Here is an 18081-nt window from a genome sequence, read left to right as displayed (position 1 = left end):
TATCTTCCTGAATTTAAATAGGACCTCAGAAACTTACTAGCTGGGTGATCATTGGCAGCTCACTTAAGCCTACTTGCCTCAGTTTCCTCATCTGTAAAATAAGCTGAAGAAGGAAATAGAAAACCACTCTAGTATCTTTGCCGAGAAAACCCCAAATAAGTTTAGATGAGTGTGAACAACTGAACAACAACAATATTTCTCTTCTACTGTATCACATTGCATCCTGGCTTAGAAATTTGTAATAAGTTCTTAAATCTTCCTTTCCTCTTTCCCTTCAGCTCATTTACTTTACTTTTTTGACATCAGTTAACACACCTGTTTTTTTAGGTGGTTAGAGTCTTGAGTTTGAAATAAAGAAGATATGAGTTCAAATGTGACCTCAGATAATTGGTTCGCTCAGTGACCCGGGGTAAATCACTTAACCCTTACTTTTTCTCAGTTTCCTAAATTATTAAATGGGGATTATAAGATCATCTACTTCCTGGTGTTGTGAAGATAAAATTAAATAATATTTATTATGCTTTTCATAGAGTTCCTAGAATATAGTAGATGCTTAATAAATGGTTATTTTCTTTCTTCTTAATATAAAAGATAACCATACACACACACACACACACACACACACACACACACACACACATATACACACATACATATATCTTCACCCTTATAAGCCATGCCCCTTTCAGAGCTTAGTATAATGGTCTATTTACAATATCTCAGTTAGTCCTATTAAGTTATAACTGTCTTTCTTCCTCTACTGCACTGTTTCTCAAAGTATAGTCTAGTTAATCCTGGATAGCTCTGAAACCCTTTCAGAGGATCTACAAATGGTTTCTAATAATATAAATATCTATAAATTTAACTCACACAAACAAAAACTTTTGGACAGGTCCTCAATTTTTAACAATATAAAGATATTAAGAAAAAAAATTTGAGAACCAATGCTTTACCAAGGTGCTGAGTTTCTTCTCCAGACTTCCCTTTCCCCTTCATTGTTGTTCAAGCATTTCAAATAATTAGGAGTTTTCTATTGTGTTTCCTACCTTTCTCCTTTTTAATCATAAGTTTTCAATGCTCTTCTGAAACTTAGCTCACACCCCACTATGCTGCTTAGCTGCAATCAATACATACTTCATGCACTTTTTGACTATTTTGAGCAAGAGGTGAGGAAGCTCCCTTGGGGTTTTCCTTAGAAGTCACGTCAGTTAAGGAGATGTCAAAAAATTCATAAGCAATAAGAAAAAGTAAAGTTCCCAAGTTGACACTTGGAATAAGAAATTCCTGATGTTTGATGATGGGACTAGCATATGTGGCAGAATTATGGTCAGGAAAAGGAAATGCTACCAAGAGCAACTGCAGTGTTATTTCTGCTGGTGAGATGCAATACCAAGAGACTGGATGAACCAGAAAAAGCTTCCATTAATTGAAAGAAATGACAGTAAATCCAGAGTGTCTTCCCATGCTACAAGTGGAATGATTTTTATTAGTAGAGTTTTAGGACAAGGATTTTCTGTCCTGGAAATCAAGTTGTCTAGACTCAGTTTCAATCAAAGACATACCACCCAGGAAGCAGCACCATTCCTATTTAGTTTTTTTATCCCCAAAATATTTGAGGTTTTTTAACTTATCCCCACCTGATCTTCTGAGTTATTGAATACAGAATCAAGTCACCTTTTGGAATAAATACTTAGCTTATGATATGGATCATGACAGATAGGATAAAGTAGGATTACTGGGAAAGGTTCATTAAATAAGGTTTTATTAGTACTTACTTTAAGCAAAGCAGATTTCTGGGTGTTAGGGAAATAAAGACAAAATAAAAAGAGTCCTGCCCTCAAAGAGTGAGCTCCCATTCCATTTGGAGACATACAATGTTTACAGAAAGAAGGTGAGATAAAATATATGTAAATAATGTAGAGGTGGAGAGATACAGAAAAATTGATGCAGAAAGAGTATCTACAAGAAGGCATCTAATATGATACTTTAAGGGAGGTAAAAATTCCAAAGGATGGTGAGGTGGAGACATGGGGCAATTATATGATGCTGTATAGAACACCCTCAGCTAGATTGTGCAGTGGTCTGGAAACTAGAAGCATCAACTCCTTGAGTATTTGTCAAATCTGGTATGAGACACTTAATAACCGTGTGACCCCAGTGAGGTTAAAGAGTTGAACACAACTGAAATGACTAAACAATAGCAAAAATAGAACCCCCCTCTCTAAAAAAAAAAAAAAAAAAATCCAAAAAGCCATGAGTAACCATAATAGCAAAATCACAAATGTCAGGTTGAATGGCAGACAACCCAGCTATTGAAGCTCCTCAGGACACACAGCCATACATGATCCCAGCACAGACATGATTCTGCTCTTCGTCTTGCCATTAAGTACAGAATATGAAGTTATAATATCCGTTTCTTACCTTGTAGAGAAAGAGAAGTAGCATCCCCTATGCTACATATTATCCACTTTTTACAAAGAGTATTGAATAAAGTGCCAGTATTAATGGTAAAGAATAGCTAACATTTGCATTGCAATGGAAAGTTTGTGAAGTGCTTTTCCTATCTGATTTCATTTGAGCCTCACAACTAATCAGAGCTAGGTGAAATTATTACCCCCATTTTACAAATTAGGAAACTGAGATTGTGGATTAAGTAACTTGTCATGTTACTAGTTGGTCTTTGAAATAGGATTCAAACTTGAGCATTTCCAGCTCCAAGTCTAGTACTCTGTGTCCCAGGTACTTTAATTATGGATTGTGACCTCCATATGAGGTCTTGAAACTGAAGGTTGGAGTCTCAGATTTATGATTTACTATCAGTAAAAGTGAGTTGCATGCCTATTTTATATAATCTATATATCAGGGGCATGTAAAAATTTCTGGGAAAAAAAAGGGTCACAAATAGAAAAAGTGTAACAGTTCCTGATCTATGTAACTACATTGTCCCACCTTGCTGCTGCAAGAAACTTTGTTTTCGTTGCCATTTTAAAAAAGAGGAAAGTAAAACTCAGAGACCCAAGGTCCCACAGCTAGCAAACAACCGAAACCAGACTTGAAATCATGTCGAAGGTCCATGGTCAGGGCCCTTTTCACTGCACCATACTTCCTTTCTGTACATGACATTCTGATATTTTCATTCAGTCCTAAATTAGTGGAGGGAAAGCCTAATGCTGATTTACAATAGCAACTATTAGATTTAATCTTAATAATGATAAGTTCTTGTCTCCCTGACACTCCAACTACTCCTTACCTTCAGGTATTATACAGATGACATGATTTGTATAAACACATAAAGAAGATAGACGACAGGTTGCCATTGTAATGGGTTGTTTTTTCTTTAGCAACATGATAATTTTGTTGCTGGACCTTATCCTCTCTTTTTGATTTCAAATCTGGGCTTAGACACTTAACAGCTTTGGGATCCCATATGTTACTTAACTCTGTTTGCCTCAGTTTCCTCATTTGAAAAATGAGCTAGAGAAGACACTCTAGTGTCTTTGTCAAGAAAATATCAAATGGGGTCATGAAGAAGAGAACAAAATTGAACAACTGCAAATTTTTGCAGTCAGGGAGATTTCACCCTGGCCAGGGAAAACTCTTGTTTTCAGAATCCCATTGCCATATCCTGAAGAAGGTTTCCTAAAATACTATTTGAATAAGAAAAGGATTATATATTGTAACATTGGAGGAACCCAAGAATTGAGACTCATTATATGTCATTCCTCTTCAACAAAGACTTAATGGGAGTGAAAGCTATGAGAAAAATATATGTACACAAATAATCAATTATAATTTAAGGTATTATGGTCTCAAAAATTAAAAAGAAAGTTTTTCTTGGTAATCTTTCATGTAAGTTTAATTTCCTACATATTTTGTCATTTCCAGTCACACATAAATGACTATCTTTTTATGCAGAGCCTCATTTTAATTCGCCTGTTTTTAATTTTTAAATTCTTTTGCTCTTCTCTTCCACCTAATCAGACACTGAAAGATGCCAGTGAAAATGCCCGCAAGGACTTCCACCGAGAGGCTGAATTGTTGACCAATCTCCAGCATGAGCATATTGTGAAATTCTACGGTGTCTGTGTTGAAGGGGATCCTCTTATCATGGTCTTTGAATATATGAAGCATGGAGATCTCAACAAATATCTCAGGTATGGTTGCTGAAGCAGTTGGAGGACTGTGTGTCCACCAGAATAAGAAGCCAGGATTGTCTCTGCCTCTTTTGAAACTAGGAATTGAATAGTACTAATAATTCAATTCAAAATCAGCTAAAGAAGCATTAATTAAATATCTTCCATATGTAAAGCAACACATTAATTGAAAGATACACAGAGTTTAAAAAGAAACAGATCCTCCCTTAAAGGAGCTCAAATTAGTAACTCATTATTATGTTAGGACTAATGTGTTTTTTCCCCTTTTTCTACTTCCTCATACAAAAATCAGTCAGTGTGGGAAATCTCTTTTAAGGATTTACCATAGTCAATATCTAATCAGACAGTAAAAGAAATTCTTAGTTTAGGCTAATAACTGATTCCTGCTCATTATGTTTGCTCAGACAGATCTGGGAAAATGTAGATCCTCCCGTTTGTCAAACTGGGGAAATAGAATTGCTGACTCCCTTGGACCAAAATTTAGGTGATCCAAGTCACATACCACAAAACTCTCATTGCAATATAGCCTAGCCTGTCATTGTAATATTCATTTTCTTATTAACTGTGAACCAATTGGAGTTGATTGCCACTCTCAGTAACACCTGCTCTTCCAAGGACATATAAACTATGAGCCCACCATCTTGAGGGGTCTTTGGCCTGGCCAAATAGCCAGATGGCCAAGTGACTATCTTTTTATTAATAAACATGCTGGCCTTATTAATAAAATGATTAAATTACCCAGAAAATGTGTCTCTCAAAACCTTTCAGACATCATGGAGTTTACATCCCATTAGAGCGATAAAGTAGGTATGCCAATATGTAAATAACATAAGTATAATAAAAGTAAGTAGAAGTCTATGTCTTCTAGAGCAACCTTCAGATCTTGCCTGTGTAACCCGCTTTGGATCAGATCTTATACTTCTGAGGTGGGTCAGATTTCCACTGAGAGAAAAGAAATCAACTATCTTAGTACATGGTTCTTTTCTATAATTAACCCAGCATAATGAAACATTCAGCATTTTATTCTGAAAGGAGACAGTCAAGACAAGGAAAAGTAAATTTGTAGTAGGACTAAAGTAAAATCAGAGATAGAAAAGGGTTATTGTTTTGATCACTCACTGTAATAACTACCAGCTATCTAGTCAAGAAGAAAATTATAGTGACCTAAGTTTGATAAAGAGGAAGTTCATGACCAGACTGGTAGAATTTGAATTAAATATTCTTCTTTTACTGTTACTGTGACATTAGTAAGTCATTTTGTCCCCAAAAATCTGTTTCCTGAAATATTCTTACCAGATGATTTAAAAAAATCTATTCCCCCTCCTCTATTTCTACCTTCTGTAAAACCAGGGCATTTATTGCTCATGATCTCTTGTCCTTTGTGAATGGTTCTCTCTTTTTGTCCAGAATAAAGTCATCATGGTATAGTGGATAGAATAGTCGAGTTTGGAACACTTGGGTTTAAATCTTTTTTACCTCTCACATTTATTAGCTATAATCAGAGTATAGGACATGAAGTTTCTAACCCTTTAAAAAAATTCTTCAAGTTAATAGTGCGTTTATAATGTTCTTTCTCCCAGCAACTGAGTATATCAAAAGTCACAATTTGGTACATTCAAGCAAGGAAGGATGCAGGAAATATGTAGTTTAAATAGGGGTAAGGAAAAGACCTGAAATATTATTGGTATAAGAGGAGTCCTAGATATGAACACTGGTTGGCAACCTTCTCTGCAACATAATCTTAGAGAATGGCATGGAGGTAAGTGACTTGCCCACAATCATAAAGTCAGAGTGTCTGAAGCTGGGCTTGGACTCAGGTCTGCCTGGCTCCATTAGCTAAAATAGGACTTCTTCTTAAGGCCAGTTCAGTATTTACTATATCACATTGCACTGCATACAGTGTAACTAAATATCTGAAAGGATGCCAGTAAGGGAGAAGGTTATTGATGTTCTTCAAAACATCACTGTTTGGACTTCTAGACACCTTTTTACAACACTTTTCTTCAACAGATGATTCATTTACGTTAAGTCCCTTTTCCCTCGCCATGCCTTGGGTCAATTATGTATATAGAAATTTAGTTGGAAAAATATGTGGTGAGATTAGCAGTGGTTTGTAGTATAATGAGCCTTCCTTCTAAAGATTCATTTTGTTTTACTTACAATGACTGAAAAAGCAAAAAAAAAAAAAAAAAATCACATGGTTAAATATTCACATACTGTTTTGTCAACCATCATTTCCAAACAACTTGGGAATAAGGGCATGGAGGAGAGGAGGAATCATATTGAACTCTTTCCCTTCCACACAACTGATCACAATTAACTAACCCTGATTTTTGAAGGCTAGATATTCTTTTGTTGCGTCCTAGGCTACCCTCCTTAGCTAAGATAGATATTTTCCTGTATTGCTACCACAATGTAGGGTGTGCTCATATTAGCTATCCGGAGGCAATTCAACACCTTTTTTGCCCTTCTCTTGTTCAGGAACCCTCCCATCAGCTTCCCATCCACATTCAAGAAGGAGCAGGTAGGCACCTGATCTGGTGTCTAAAATAGGGCATGCAGCAGCTAGTAACTTCCTTTGCTTGATTTGAGAATCTGCCCAATTCTTAGGAGTAGTATATTATTTATCACTGCAAAAGAATCAGATTCTCATGCTAGGTAGTATTTGATAAAATCCATTTCATGATATCACATATGATGGAATTCTAACCTTCTGGTTCCCAAAAGAGTGCCCCTGAGATAACATACCATTTCTAGGATGGGCATCTTTTCCTATTTGCTGCCTTCTTTGTGCTCTTAGGTGTTGTCTAAAGATTTTTTTCTAGTGATAAGGGGAAAAAATAAATGGGACTCTTATGAATGGGCCAAGGTTATTTGCAAGTATTCTTGAATCCCAGAGCATTGGCTTGGTATGACCACAGTTCTGACCATACTCTTCCCACTTCAATACTTCCTTGTCTCGCAGAATCAGGTCCTTCAGATGTTAGAGCTAGAAGATGCCTTAGAGATCCTGTCGCCCAACTCCATTTTTCAAAGGAAGAATCAGAATTAGAAACACTCAGGTGACATGACCAAACTCACACTGGTAGGAACAGAGCTAGGTTTTGAAGCCAGAGTTTCTCTTCCAATCAATCTTGTTTTCAAGGTGCCCTTTTTCTATTCCTGAGAAGATAGGTTTACTAAACAAAATTCTAAAATTCCCTTTTCCTGGCAAGCATCACAGAGTAGCCTGAGGGGTCAGCACAAAGCAGTGTGGTGTGGACTTTGTTAAGAATGTGTTTAGATAACTTGTCTTGCTCTTACTGTAAGGAGTTCACTTTCTGGCTTGAATGGCATGCTAGAAGTATTCCTAAGAAAGATGAGACTAAAAATCATTTCAGAAAGAGAGAGGGGGCAAATGACATTAACCAGATGGGAACCTACTGAGATTGATGTCTACTAATGGAGAGAATATATAAGAATCTGCAGGGCTGTGAGCTCTCTAGCGTCCTCAGAAAATGCTACTGTGCCTGAACTTGACATCAAACTAGAGAGTACTGAATCTTTTCTCCCCCAGCCAGATTGACTATTTGTTGTATCCCTTCATTCAAATTTGTGTGTGTCTTATGTTTTTATAACTTTTTATTTTCAAAATACATACAAATATAGTTTTCAACTTACATACAAAGAAAGTTTTCATCCTTATAAAACCTCGTGTTCCAAATTTTTCCCCTCCCTTCTCACTCCCTTCCATAGACATCAAGTAATCCAATATAGGTTAAACATGTGCAGTTCTTCTAAACATATTTCTACATTTATCATGCTATACAAGAAAAACCAAATCAGAAAGGGGAAAAAATGAGAAAGAAAAAAAAAAAAGAAAAAAGCACATAAACAACAACAACAAAAGATAAAAATACTATGTTGTGAACCATATTTAGGCCTGATAGAACTCTTTCTGGATGCATATGACTCTTTCCATCCCAAGTCTATTGGAATTGACCTGAATCATCCCATTGTTGAAAGGAGCCAAGTTCAATACAGTTCATCAACATTCAATCTTGCAAATTTTTGATCATCACATAATCTTCTTATCACTGTGTTCTGTATTCTCTTGGTTCTACTCACTTCACTGAGCATTCAGATTTCAAGCTGAAGTGGGGACTTCATGTATAAATCATCAAGTCTAACCCTCTTGTTTTATTGATGAAACTGAAGCCCAGTTTGGCTAAGGAAGTTTGTTGTTTGTTGTTGTTTAGTCATTTCAGGTCATCTATGATTCTTCGGGGTTTTCTTGGCAAAGACACTGAAGTTGTTTGCCATTTCTTTCCCCAGCTCATTTTACAAATGAGGAAACTGAGACAAACAAGGTTAAGGGACTTGCCCAGAGTCCCAGAGCTAGTGTCTGGGGTCAGGTTTGAACTCAGATAGGCGAGGCTTCCTGACTCCAGGATTGACCCTCTGTTTGTGTTCTGCCTGATCTGGTTACCATGCATGGAATAAGAAGCAAAAAAAGGATTTCAGCCTAGGGCTCTGACCCTAAATCCAGTGTATTTTCTATCATACCAAAGATTTAATGACTTAGGATCACAGATTAATAATTAGATGAGACTCTAGCAGTCATCTAGTCAGTCTCCCTCATTTTAGGAGAAAAAAAATTAAGGCTTAGGGGAATTAAGAGACTTGCTTTATTTAAGTCACTTAAGTAGTAATATTATCAGCATAATGTGAACCCATATGCTCTGATTCTTTCATTATGTTATCTCTATTGGGCTCTACTATCTGGTTCACAGTCTGCCATCTTGTTATGTGTTTCACCATTATGAGCTATTCTATTGTCTCTTTTATCAGGTCAAGTCTGGTATCATTTCATTATCTAATTATCATTAGATGTTCAGAAAAAATTTTTTTAAAGCTGCTATGTTCTTTTCACTGTGTTATGTTGCCTTTCAGTCCTTCTCTTTGAGATTATCTTTAATTTATCCTGTACATATCTTGCCTGTACCTAGATGTTTGTAAGTTCCTTGAGAACAGGGACTAGGTTTTTTGTTTGTTTTCCCTATTTATTCCTTGGGCTTACACAGTGCCTGGCACATAGTAAGCACAATGGTTATTGATTTGAAAGGAGATAATAATCTCTGGGGAGGGAAATAAATTCAAGGTCCACAAGTGGCACGTTTTATTTTGTGAGCTGGATCATCCTTTAGCCTTATTTTTTTTTTTTTCATATGAAAAATGAGGGAGTTGGTCTTGCTGGTGCATAACATCCTTTCCAGCTTTAGATTTGTGCTCCTATGGCTATGCTGACTCACTGTTTTGATTTTCCCAGTTTGGGTCTGCTTTTCCTCCCTTCAGTCTGTTGGCAAGTTTGGTTAAGTGCCTCTCTATTTTACGGTCAGCTTGCAGACCACTGACCCCTTCTAATGGCTGAGAGTTTCCTCTCTCCTCCCCATCCCTCCCTGTTGTGCTGTATAGAGGTTTAGACTTGATTAACTTTTAATGAAGGGGAAAGGTCAGGCCCTTTAGTGTGCTTCAGAGTCCTTTTGCAGGACTATATTCCAGTATATGAGAAAAAAGAAAACCTAGCATTATCTGAGCTTTCATCTCGTCTTCCTTCCTTAACTTTTTTTTAAAAATAGACCTTTGTTCAATAAACCTTTCTCAGTACAATCAAGTTAAGAAGCATTTATTAAACTTGAGCTTTCATCTTCTCTTCCTTCCTTTATTTTTTTTAAATGGACCTTTGTTCAATAAACCTTTTTCTCAGATAGAATAGTGAACCCAACAAGCATTTATTAACCACCTAGGCATTATGACAAGAGCTGGGAAAGATATAAGACAGCCCCTGCTCTCAGGGAGCTCCCAGTTTAGTGGGGAGATGACATGCAAACAGCTGTATCTAGTAAATGAGTAAACTGGAAATAATCTCATAGGAAAAGCACTAGGATTAAATATTGGCAAAAGCTTCTTGTAGAAGATGGGACTTTTAGGGAAACCAGGAAGTGGAGAAAAGGAAGAAGGGAATTCTAGTAAGAGGGAGTGGGAGGAGTGAGGAGAGCCAGTGAAAATGCCTGGAGTCCAGATATGAACTGTGTCGTTCATGGGAGAAACATCTACAAGGCTGTATGTGACTGAATGTAAGGATGATAGTGTCCATGACAGAAATAAGGACATTAGAAAGAGGGACAGAGGGGGCAAAGGATAATGCTTATAGTTGTTGCCTCCATTTCCTTTCCTCCCACTTCTTTACTTTTTGCAGTCTGATTTTTTGACTAAGCTGAAACTACTCTTTCTAATATCATCAATAACATTAAAAATGTACAGAATGATATCAATAAGTACAAATATATCAATAGTCAGAAGGGGCTAGTTATTAGAACACCACTCACATAGGACACATAACCATTTGCTTTTCTCTCCTTCTCAAGGAGAGGATAGAGTAGTGAACAGGACTGGTATTAGGGGCTATCCAAATGTTGGCATTGAAATTTTTGTTAAATGATAGCAAAAAGCTAACAGTGATCTACAATTCAGCTTCTACACTGTGGTTCATGACTCCATATCGGGTCTTGTAACTGAATGGGGGGTTGTGAAATTATGATTTATTATCAGCAAAATTTTATTTGTAAAAATTTCTCAGATGAAAAGGAGAAAAGGAGTCACAAGTACAAAAAGTTTAAGAAGCCCTGATCCATAGTACCTGAAATAATATGAAAACTGTCTGGAATTATAAATTGAAAACAGATTATGGAATACTTTATATGTCCAATTGAAGAGATTATATTTAATTTGAAAGGCAATAGGGAGTACTGAAGCTTCTTGAAGGTGTGTGTGTGTGTGTGTGTGTGTGTGTGTGTGTGTACTTGTCTCTGTGTGGAGGGGGTAAGTGTGGGGTCAAGGAGTGTGCTTTAGGAATATCAATTTGGCAGCTGTATAATGAATGGATTAGAAAGCAAGAGATGGAAGTAGGAAGTAGAAGGTGACAATAATTATCCAAGTTAAAAGTGATGAGAGCTTGAAATAGGGTGATAACTATGTGAGTAGAGAGACACAGAAGGATGTGAGATGATGTGGACGTAGAATACATTTAACTCCAATTCAATTCAACAAGCATTTATATGGCATCTTTTGGGACAGCTAGGTTGTGCAATGCACCGAATGCCCAGCCTGAAATCAGGAAGACTCATCTTCTTCAGTGGACATCTAGCCTCAGACACATACTAGCTGTGTGACTCTAGGCCAGTCACTTCAATCTGTTTGCCTTCATTTCTTCATCTATAAAAAGAACTGAAAAAGGAAATGGCAAACCAGTCCAATATCTTTGCCAAGAAAACCCAAAAGGTATCACAAAGAGTCAGACATGACTGAACAACAGCAGTGTGCTAAGAATTGTAGTTAAAGGGGTTGAAGAAATGATGACACAAGGTTGCAAACTTTGGTGACTCCTCTTGACAAGAATAGAAATGGGGGAGGCCAAGAGGTGAGATGGCGGTGGGGAGAAATGATGTCTATATTCATTCCTTCTACTTCTTTACCAACCTCTAAATTCCTGACCTATTACAATATGGTTTCTGACCCCATTGCTCAACTGATAGCATTCTCTTCAAGTTATCAACAACCACTTAATTCCTAAATCAAATGGCCATCATTCTTGACCTTTCTTTGGCATTGACACTGCTAGTCATTGCCTCTTCCAGCTAGGACACTCTGTCTTCCCCACATTTTCATGACACAACTTTGTCTTGGTTCTCTACCTACTTGTCATATTGTTCCTTTTCATTTTCCTTTGCCAGATCACTATCTATGGCTTGTCCCCGATTTGTGGGTATGCTTGACTCTTTCATCCACATGGATTCTCTCCTGATGATCACATCAGGTCCTAGAGGTCCGTTATCATCTGTAACCAAATGATTTCCAGCTCTTCATAGCCAGTCCTCATCCCTTTCTTTAACTAACTCTTCTGCTGGACATTTCTTCCAATATCATCTAAAGGCATCACAAGCTCATAAACATACATGGTAGAATTCATCTTTCCTCCTATACCCACTACTCTTCCTAACTTCTCCATTTCTGTGAAGAGCACTAACAGCTTTTCAGTCATTCAAATGTACAACCTTGTAGTCATCTTTGAGTCTTCAACCCTGGTTAGTAATTAATTTCTAGGTTTTGTTGGTTCTACTTCCATAACACCTCTCATCTCCATGACATCTCCATACTCATGGCCACTGCCCTTGTCTGGACTATAGCAATAGCCTCCTAGTTAGTCTCCCTACCTCCTGTTGCTTTGTCTCCAATCTTTTCTACAAAGTCAGCAAACTGATATTCCTAAAGCAAAGCTTTGACCAAGTCATCTGCTCAAGAAGTTTCAGTAGCTCCCCATTGACGCTAAGATAAAATACAATTTATTCAATTTGTATTTAAAGCCCTTTGCAATCTGATTTCAGCTTATCTTTCCAATTTTTTCAAAAGCACACTGCACCCCAACCAAACTGGACTGCTTGTTCCTTACAGAAGACATTAATTTCATCTTCCATCTTTGTCTTCTATATTTAGTATGCTCTCCCTCCTTGTCTCTGCCTCTTATAAAGACACATTTCAAGTATTGTCTTCTACATAAGAGGGGAAAAGAAATAAGCATTTATATAGTGCCTTCTGTGTACCTGACACTAGTGGTTTATAAGTATTAATTATCACAACAATCCTGGGAGGAAGGTACTGTTATTGTCCTGATTGTACAGTTGAAGAAACTAATGTAAACAGAGGTTCAATGACTTGCTCAGGATCACACAGCTTTAAGACCTTTCCTAATTCCATCTTCAAATTAATCTATTCCCTCCCCCTTGAATGTGTTTTCTGTTGACTTTCTATAGGTCTTATAACTACTTTTTTGCATATATGACATTCTCTCACAGTAGGATATAAGCTGCTCGGGCACCATACCAATTTTTATTTTTGTCTTCATATGCCTGGCTCCTAATCTAGTCCCAGGAACATAGTATAAACTTAGTAAATGCTTGTTGAATTAAACTGAGTCTGGCCAAATCTCTTTTTGCAGGAAACTGGAGCTGGGAAAGAAGTGATATCTAATTAATTGAAGAGAGGATTAGAACTAGGGTCTCCTGAATTTTAATATAATCTTTCTGCTACACTGAGAATCCGTAGACCCTGCCCCTCTTCCCTTTTTTTTTTTTTTTTTTTTTCTGCCTCTAAGCAGTATTATGATTTAGGGTGATTCACATAACCTTCCTTGACCTTAGCCTCATCTAGCAAAATGAGGGGGTTGGATTAGATGACCTCTGACCCATTTCCTGCTCTGAGATTCTGTCATTATCTTGCCTAGCATGGAATGCAAGTTGTTTTTTGATAAGCTAAATTGAGTGATAGCAGATGGTGAGAAGAGCTTTAGGAATTCAAAGGAGGGAGGGTACCAGCATGGAAAGGAAGACTTCCCTGAGGAGGTGGACTTTGACCTGGCTTCCACAGGGGTGATAATTCTCGGAAATTTGTCTTAAGATCACCCCAGGTCCTTAGTAACTTTTAAGTATGTAAAGGGAAGGGTCCTCCATTTTGAAACCGGATCATCCCCCTATCTGTTTAGCTTGGGCACTTTTAACATGTAGCTGGAGAGAGATCTTCCTGTGTGTTGTGAAGAGCCTTCTCCGGGGAGATGCCCTTATCTCAGCCAGGGCACTGACCTTTCCCACTGACACTGCCGAGTGCTGTTTCTGCAGAGAGTGAGCCCTTTCTGAGGGCTGGGGACAGCGCCTTCATTTCTTGCCCTGTAGTGCCACCCCAGGTCAGTCAGGGAAAGTGAATCTGAGGAGGCAGAGAACCTGCTGGCTCTCTGATATACCATTTCAACATTGAGGGAGCTAGGACTGCAATGCTGAAGATTAGAAGCAGCCCCAGCTCTCTGTTTGGAACTGGGTTTAAAGGCAAGCCGGTTGGCTCCCTCCCTCATCCCCAACTCTGCAATATACACATTGTCCTATACCTTATATTACCAGACAGCTGAAGGTGAGGATTGCCCTGTGATGGGGGACAAAAGCAAAGGAGGCAGACCACTGCATTAAAAAGAAAGAATCTTAAAGAGAATGCTTAAAAAAAAAATCACCTCAAAAAATCCCAGTCAAAGAATTAATTAGCTGAGACTCAAAATAGCTTTTGTGTATGTATGGCTCTTGACAAGTTCATGGGGTGAGATTTGGGAGGGAAAGAGAGAAAAGATTGCCGTTTTTTTTCTTTACAAATGCATCAAGTCCAAGCTACTATGCTTCTGTTGCCCTTGATGTATTTTTTTCTGAAGGACAACAAGGACAGTTTATAAAATCTGCCTGACTATATACAAACAGGTGTCAATAATAGAGTGGGATAAAAACCCTGAGACTCTGGACCTGAGGTTCTTAGCTTTTGTTTTGTCTTGTATTTTTTTTTTCATAGACCCTGGTAAAATCTATCTTAAAATTTTTTTTTAAATACATAGGATTACAAAAGAAATCAATTATATTAAAATAGTTTTTTTTTTTTTAAAAAGAAAATAAGTTCACAGACCCAATGTTAAAGCCAACTATAGACTTTGCTAAAGCTGTGCCTGTGGAAAGAAGACAATCTGCTATCCTTTTCAGTGGTGCTATATGTTTGGTGGGGTGAGGGGTACAGTGGGAAAGGAAGCAGGGTTTGTGTTCCTCTGTGTCTTTGGGAGCAAAAAGAAGAAAAGCAGTGTCTGAATCCTGGATTTCTATTTCCCAGTTCCTGATAATGTCCTCACCATCCCTTTGACTTTATAAGGGTCTCTTGGTAAGCACCCTGAATCCCAGAATAATTTCTTAGCTCCTGGGGCTGCCAGAAGGATTCAAACCCAGATGGTACTTGAAATTCCATGGGCTCCTGGGGAATGTTTGCCATGGAGGAAAATATGGTTAAAACATTTTCATTGTTTTCTCTACATGCTAAGCATCTTTTAGTAAACAGCATTTTGAGTATTTAGTTCTGGTGAGAAGCATCAGAGAGCCCACAGTTTCAAGTCTACAAGTGAAATATGACTCCAGAAATCATTATCTGTATGTCATCCATGCAGGGCCCATGGTCCAGATGCTGTGCTCATGGCAGAAGGCAACCGCCCCACTGAATTGACCCAATCCCAGATGTTGCACATTGCCCAGCAGATTGCAGCTGGCATGGTTTACTTGGCATCCCAGCATTTTGTGCACCGTGATCTTGCCACCCGGAACTGCTTGGTCGGAGAGAACCTACTGGTGAAAATTGGTGACTTTGGGATGTCCCGTGATGTATACAGTACCGACTACTATAGGGTGAGTTGCTGCTTTGAATATTAATTGAAGTTTTTATTATAGTCTTTTCTGTGACTGATTATAGCATAACCTTCATGTTTGGGGGATTTTGCTACTAGATTTCTACATTTGGGGTAGGGAGGGAAAGTTCTTACAAGTGCTTGGAAAGATTTTTGAGAGCCAAGTCCAAGAATTGTTGATCTGAGGATCTTTGATTCTATGAAAATATGGCCACGTTATTATAGAATAATTAATCCTGGCCTTGGAGGACTGAGGTAGGAAACTCAAAGTACGTGATATTTAATAAACTGTTAGAGGTAGTTGATATATCAGTTGATTTTGCCTATATACGGATGTGTTATGTATAACTTGGTTTGTTCATAAAATTGTAATGTTTGGTATATTTTGTCCCCCCCACCCACTTCATTTCAAGAGAAGGATGGGGAAGAGCATATCTGGAAATGAGGATGTAAAACAAAAGGCATAAAAAAGAAAAAAGTTACCACATATATAAAGCACTTTATGAACATTGTGGGACAACTATTATTATTATTAGGAACAAGGAAGCATTATCTGAAATTACAGAAAAATCTATATTTTCCCTATAGAGATGAATATTAGGCTTTGGAAGGTCTCTTCCAGATAGGATTGGTGTTATTGGGAGGTGGCCATATATTCTCATTAATCTGAAAGATTCTGCAAATTACCTCTTATGGCTAGCTAGTGTTTTCTGCTTTAGTTGTTTAAACTGCCTATATCCAAAAAGCTCATCCTGAAATCTACTTATAATTCTTATTCCCTGAGTTACTAATGCAAGCATTCTTTTGTGTCATGGAGTCTGGTGAATTGTGTTATGGAGTCTGGTGAAGTCTATAGATTCTTTTTTTAAATTACTTTATTTTTAATTTATGGAATAAAACAAGCATTTCTATAACCTAGTACAACAACAACAAAAAAAGATAGCCCATGAAACTGCAACTCTATAATGCACAACTTATTTCTTTCAAATATACAACAAAATTGTCACATAAATTTTTTTTTCCTTTTTTTCTTCCCTACCTCTCTTCCCACCCTAGAGATGATGAACATTAGACACAAATATGTGTGTATGTGTATGTATATGTAAAATCCTATACATACATATATTTTTCATTCTTTCTCTGGATGTAGATTGCTCTTCTTTCTTCATGTGTCCTTTGCAGTTAATCTGGGTAATTCGAATAGTCAAAATAATTTACTCAAAGTCATTCTTAAAATGATATTGCTAGTACTGTATACAATGATTCTTTTTCAGAACAGTGGTTTTAAATGCAAAATAAACAAGATCATAAAGGAAAACAAGTATATTGAAATCCAATTATACACATATGTCTATGTGTATATATTCCTATTCCCATATATTTATAAGCTCATAGACTCCAATTTAAGAATCCCTATTCTAATAGGTTTCTACCAAAAAAAATGTGGAGGAGTTATTCATTCAAGTGAGACCACAGTAACCTGGTACCAGCCTTCTGATTTCCATTGGGTCCTAATGATTAGGATCATTAGCACCAATTAGTTATTAGCTACTTTATCTTTTAATAACTGAGAAACAAGATGAAAACTGTAAAATTTTAGGAAATATTGATACTATTAAAAAAACAAACTCTACTCATTACCTTCTTCCAATGCTCTGCCATACCTCATATTTCTTTGGGGGACAGTGGAAAAAAAGGGGGAAAAGGAAGAGAAAGTAGATGTATGCAGTATTTACTTTTAAAAGATTATTTGGCAGATCTAAGTCAGTTTGCTAGTTTAGATGAATTAAAAATGGATATGAATAACTTGATTTGTTCATAAAATTGTCATGAATGATATATTTAGAGATGTAATGGCCTAAGGAAAAATGCAAAACCAAATATTTTTCTTTTTCATTATAGACAGAAATTACGAAGTCCCTTGGGAAAGTGTTTTTCTTCCTAAAGTTTCTGTCCCCATCCCTGCTTTATGTCTTTAGATAAATGAAGAATGAGTATATTTCAGTTGATGAGGAAGAATGGAAAATAGATAAGTGAGAATAACGTACGAATATTGGAGGAGGGCATCAACTTAGGATAACAGAGTTGGGGACCAACATTTGGTCCTAAATTATCCTGGACATGATGCATGGACAAATAATCTCAATCATAGGCAATATGTATATGATCCTCTTCACTCCCCAACACCAGCCATTTTCTCCTCTACCCAAAACCAGGAGTAGCTTCCTTATGTCCCCCTCCTTCCCTCTATTAAAGTAGGCTTTCCAGATAAGAATTACTATATCCATTGAAATTAAGGCATAAATGATTGATAAAGCTTAATGTGCTCTCCATCTCAAGGGAACTTGAATTTTAATAGGAAAAGCTTTGAATCAAAAGTATATATTTCCAATTGTACAATTTCAGGAATCTATGAAGTTAGGAAGGGGAAGTTTTTTGAGAGGGGATGGGTTCAGAAGGGTGGTACTAAGATTCTCTGAAAATAGATTCTGTCTCTGAATCTTATTACCTTGAAATTTGTGGGAAACTGGATGTATGATGGCATTGTCAAAACAGGTAGGAAGAAGGGTGTTTCTCCCATGGTTGGTTTGTTTTAAATAATTGTGATTAGTTCTGAGTAGCATGAGATGAGGTTTA

At 37.2% G+C, this 18081-nt stretch overlaps 1 protein-coding gene across 2 annotated transcripts in view; it reads left to right on the top strand.

The window, feature by feature from the left end:
- Positions 1-18081, top strand: part of NTRK2 (neurotrophic receptor tyrosine kinase 2) — a 405329-nt gene that overhangs the window by 313416 nt on the left and 73832 nt on the right. For both annotated transcript variants that reach the window (XM_031945457.1, XM_031945456.1), the window contains 2 exons: positions 3982-4154; positions 15211-15445. In XM_031945457.1, the coding sequence (XP_031801317.1) occupies positions 3982-4154; positions 15211-15445 (408 nt within the window). The remainder of the gene's footprint in view (positions 1-3981; positions 4155-15210; positions 15446-18081) is intronic.

This window comes from Sarcophilus harrisii, chromosome 1, assembly GCF_902635505.1.
Source record: "Sarcophilus harrisii chromosome 1, mSarHar1.11, whole genome shotgun sequence".
Lineage (NCBI taxonomy): Eukaryota > Metazoa > Chordata > Mammalia > Dasyuromorphia > Dasyuridae > Sarcophilus > Sarcophilus harrisii.
The sequence above is the reverse complement of the archived record's forward strand: the minus strand, read 5'-3'. Positions and strand labels throughout refer to the sequence as shown.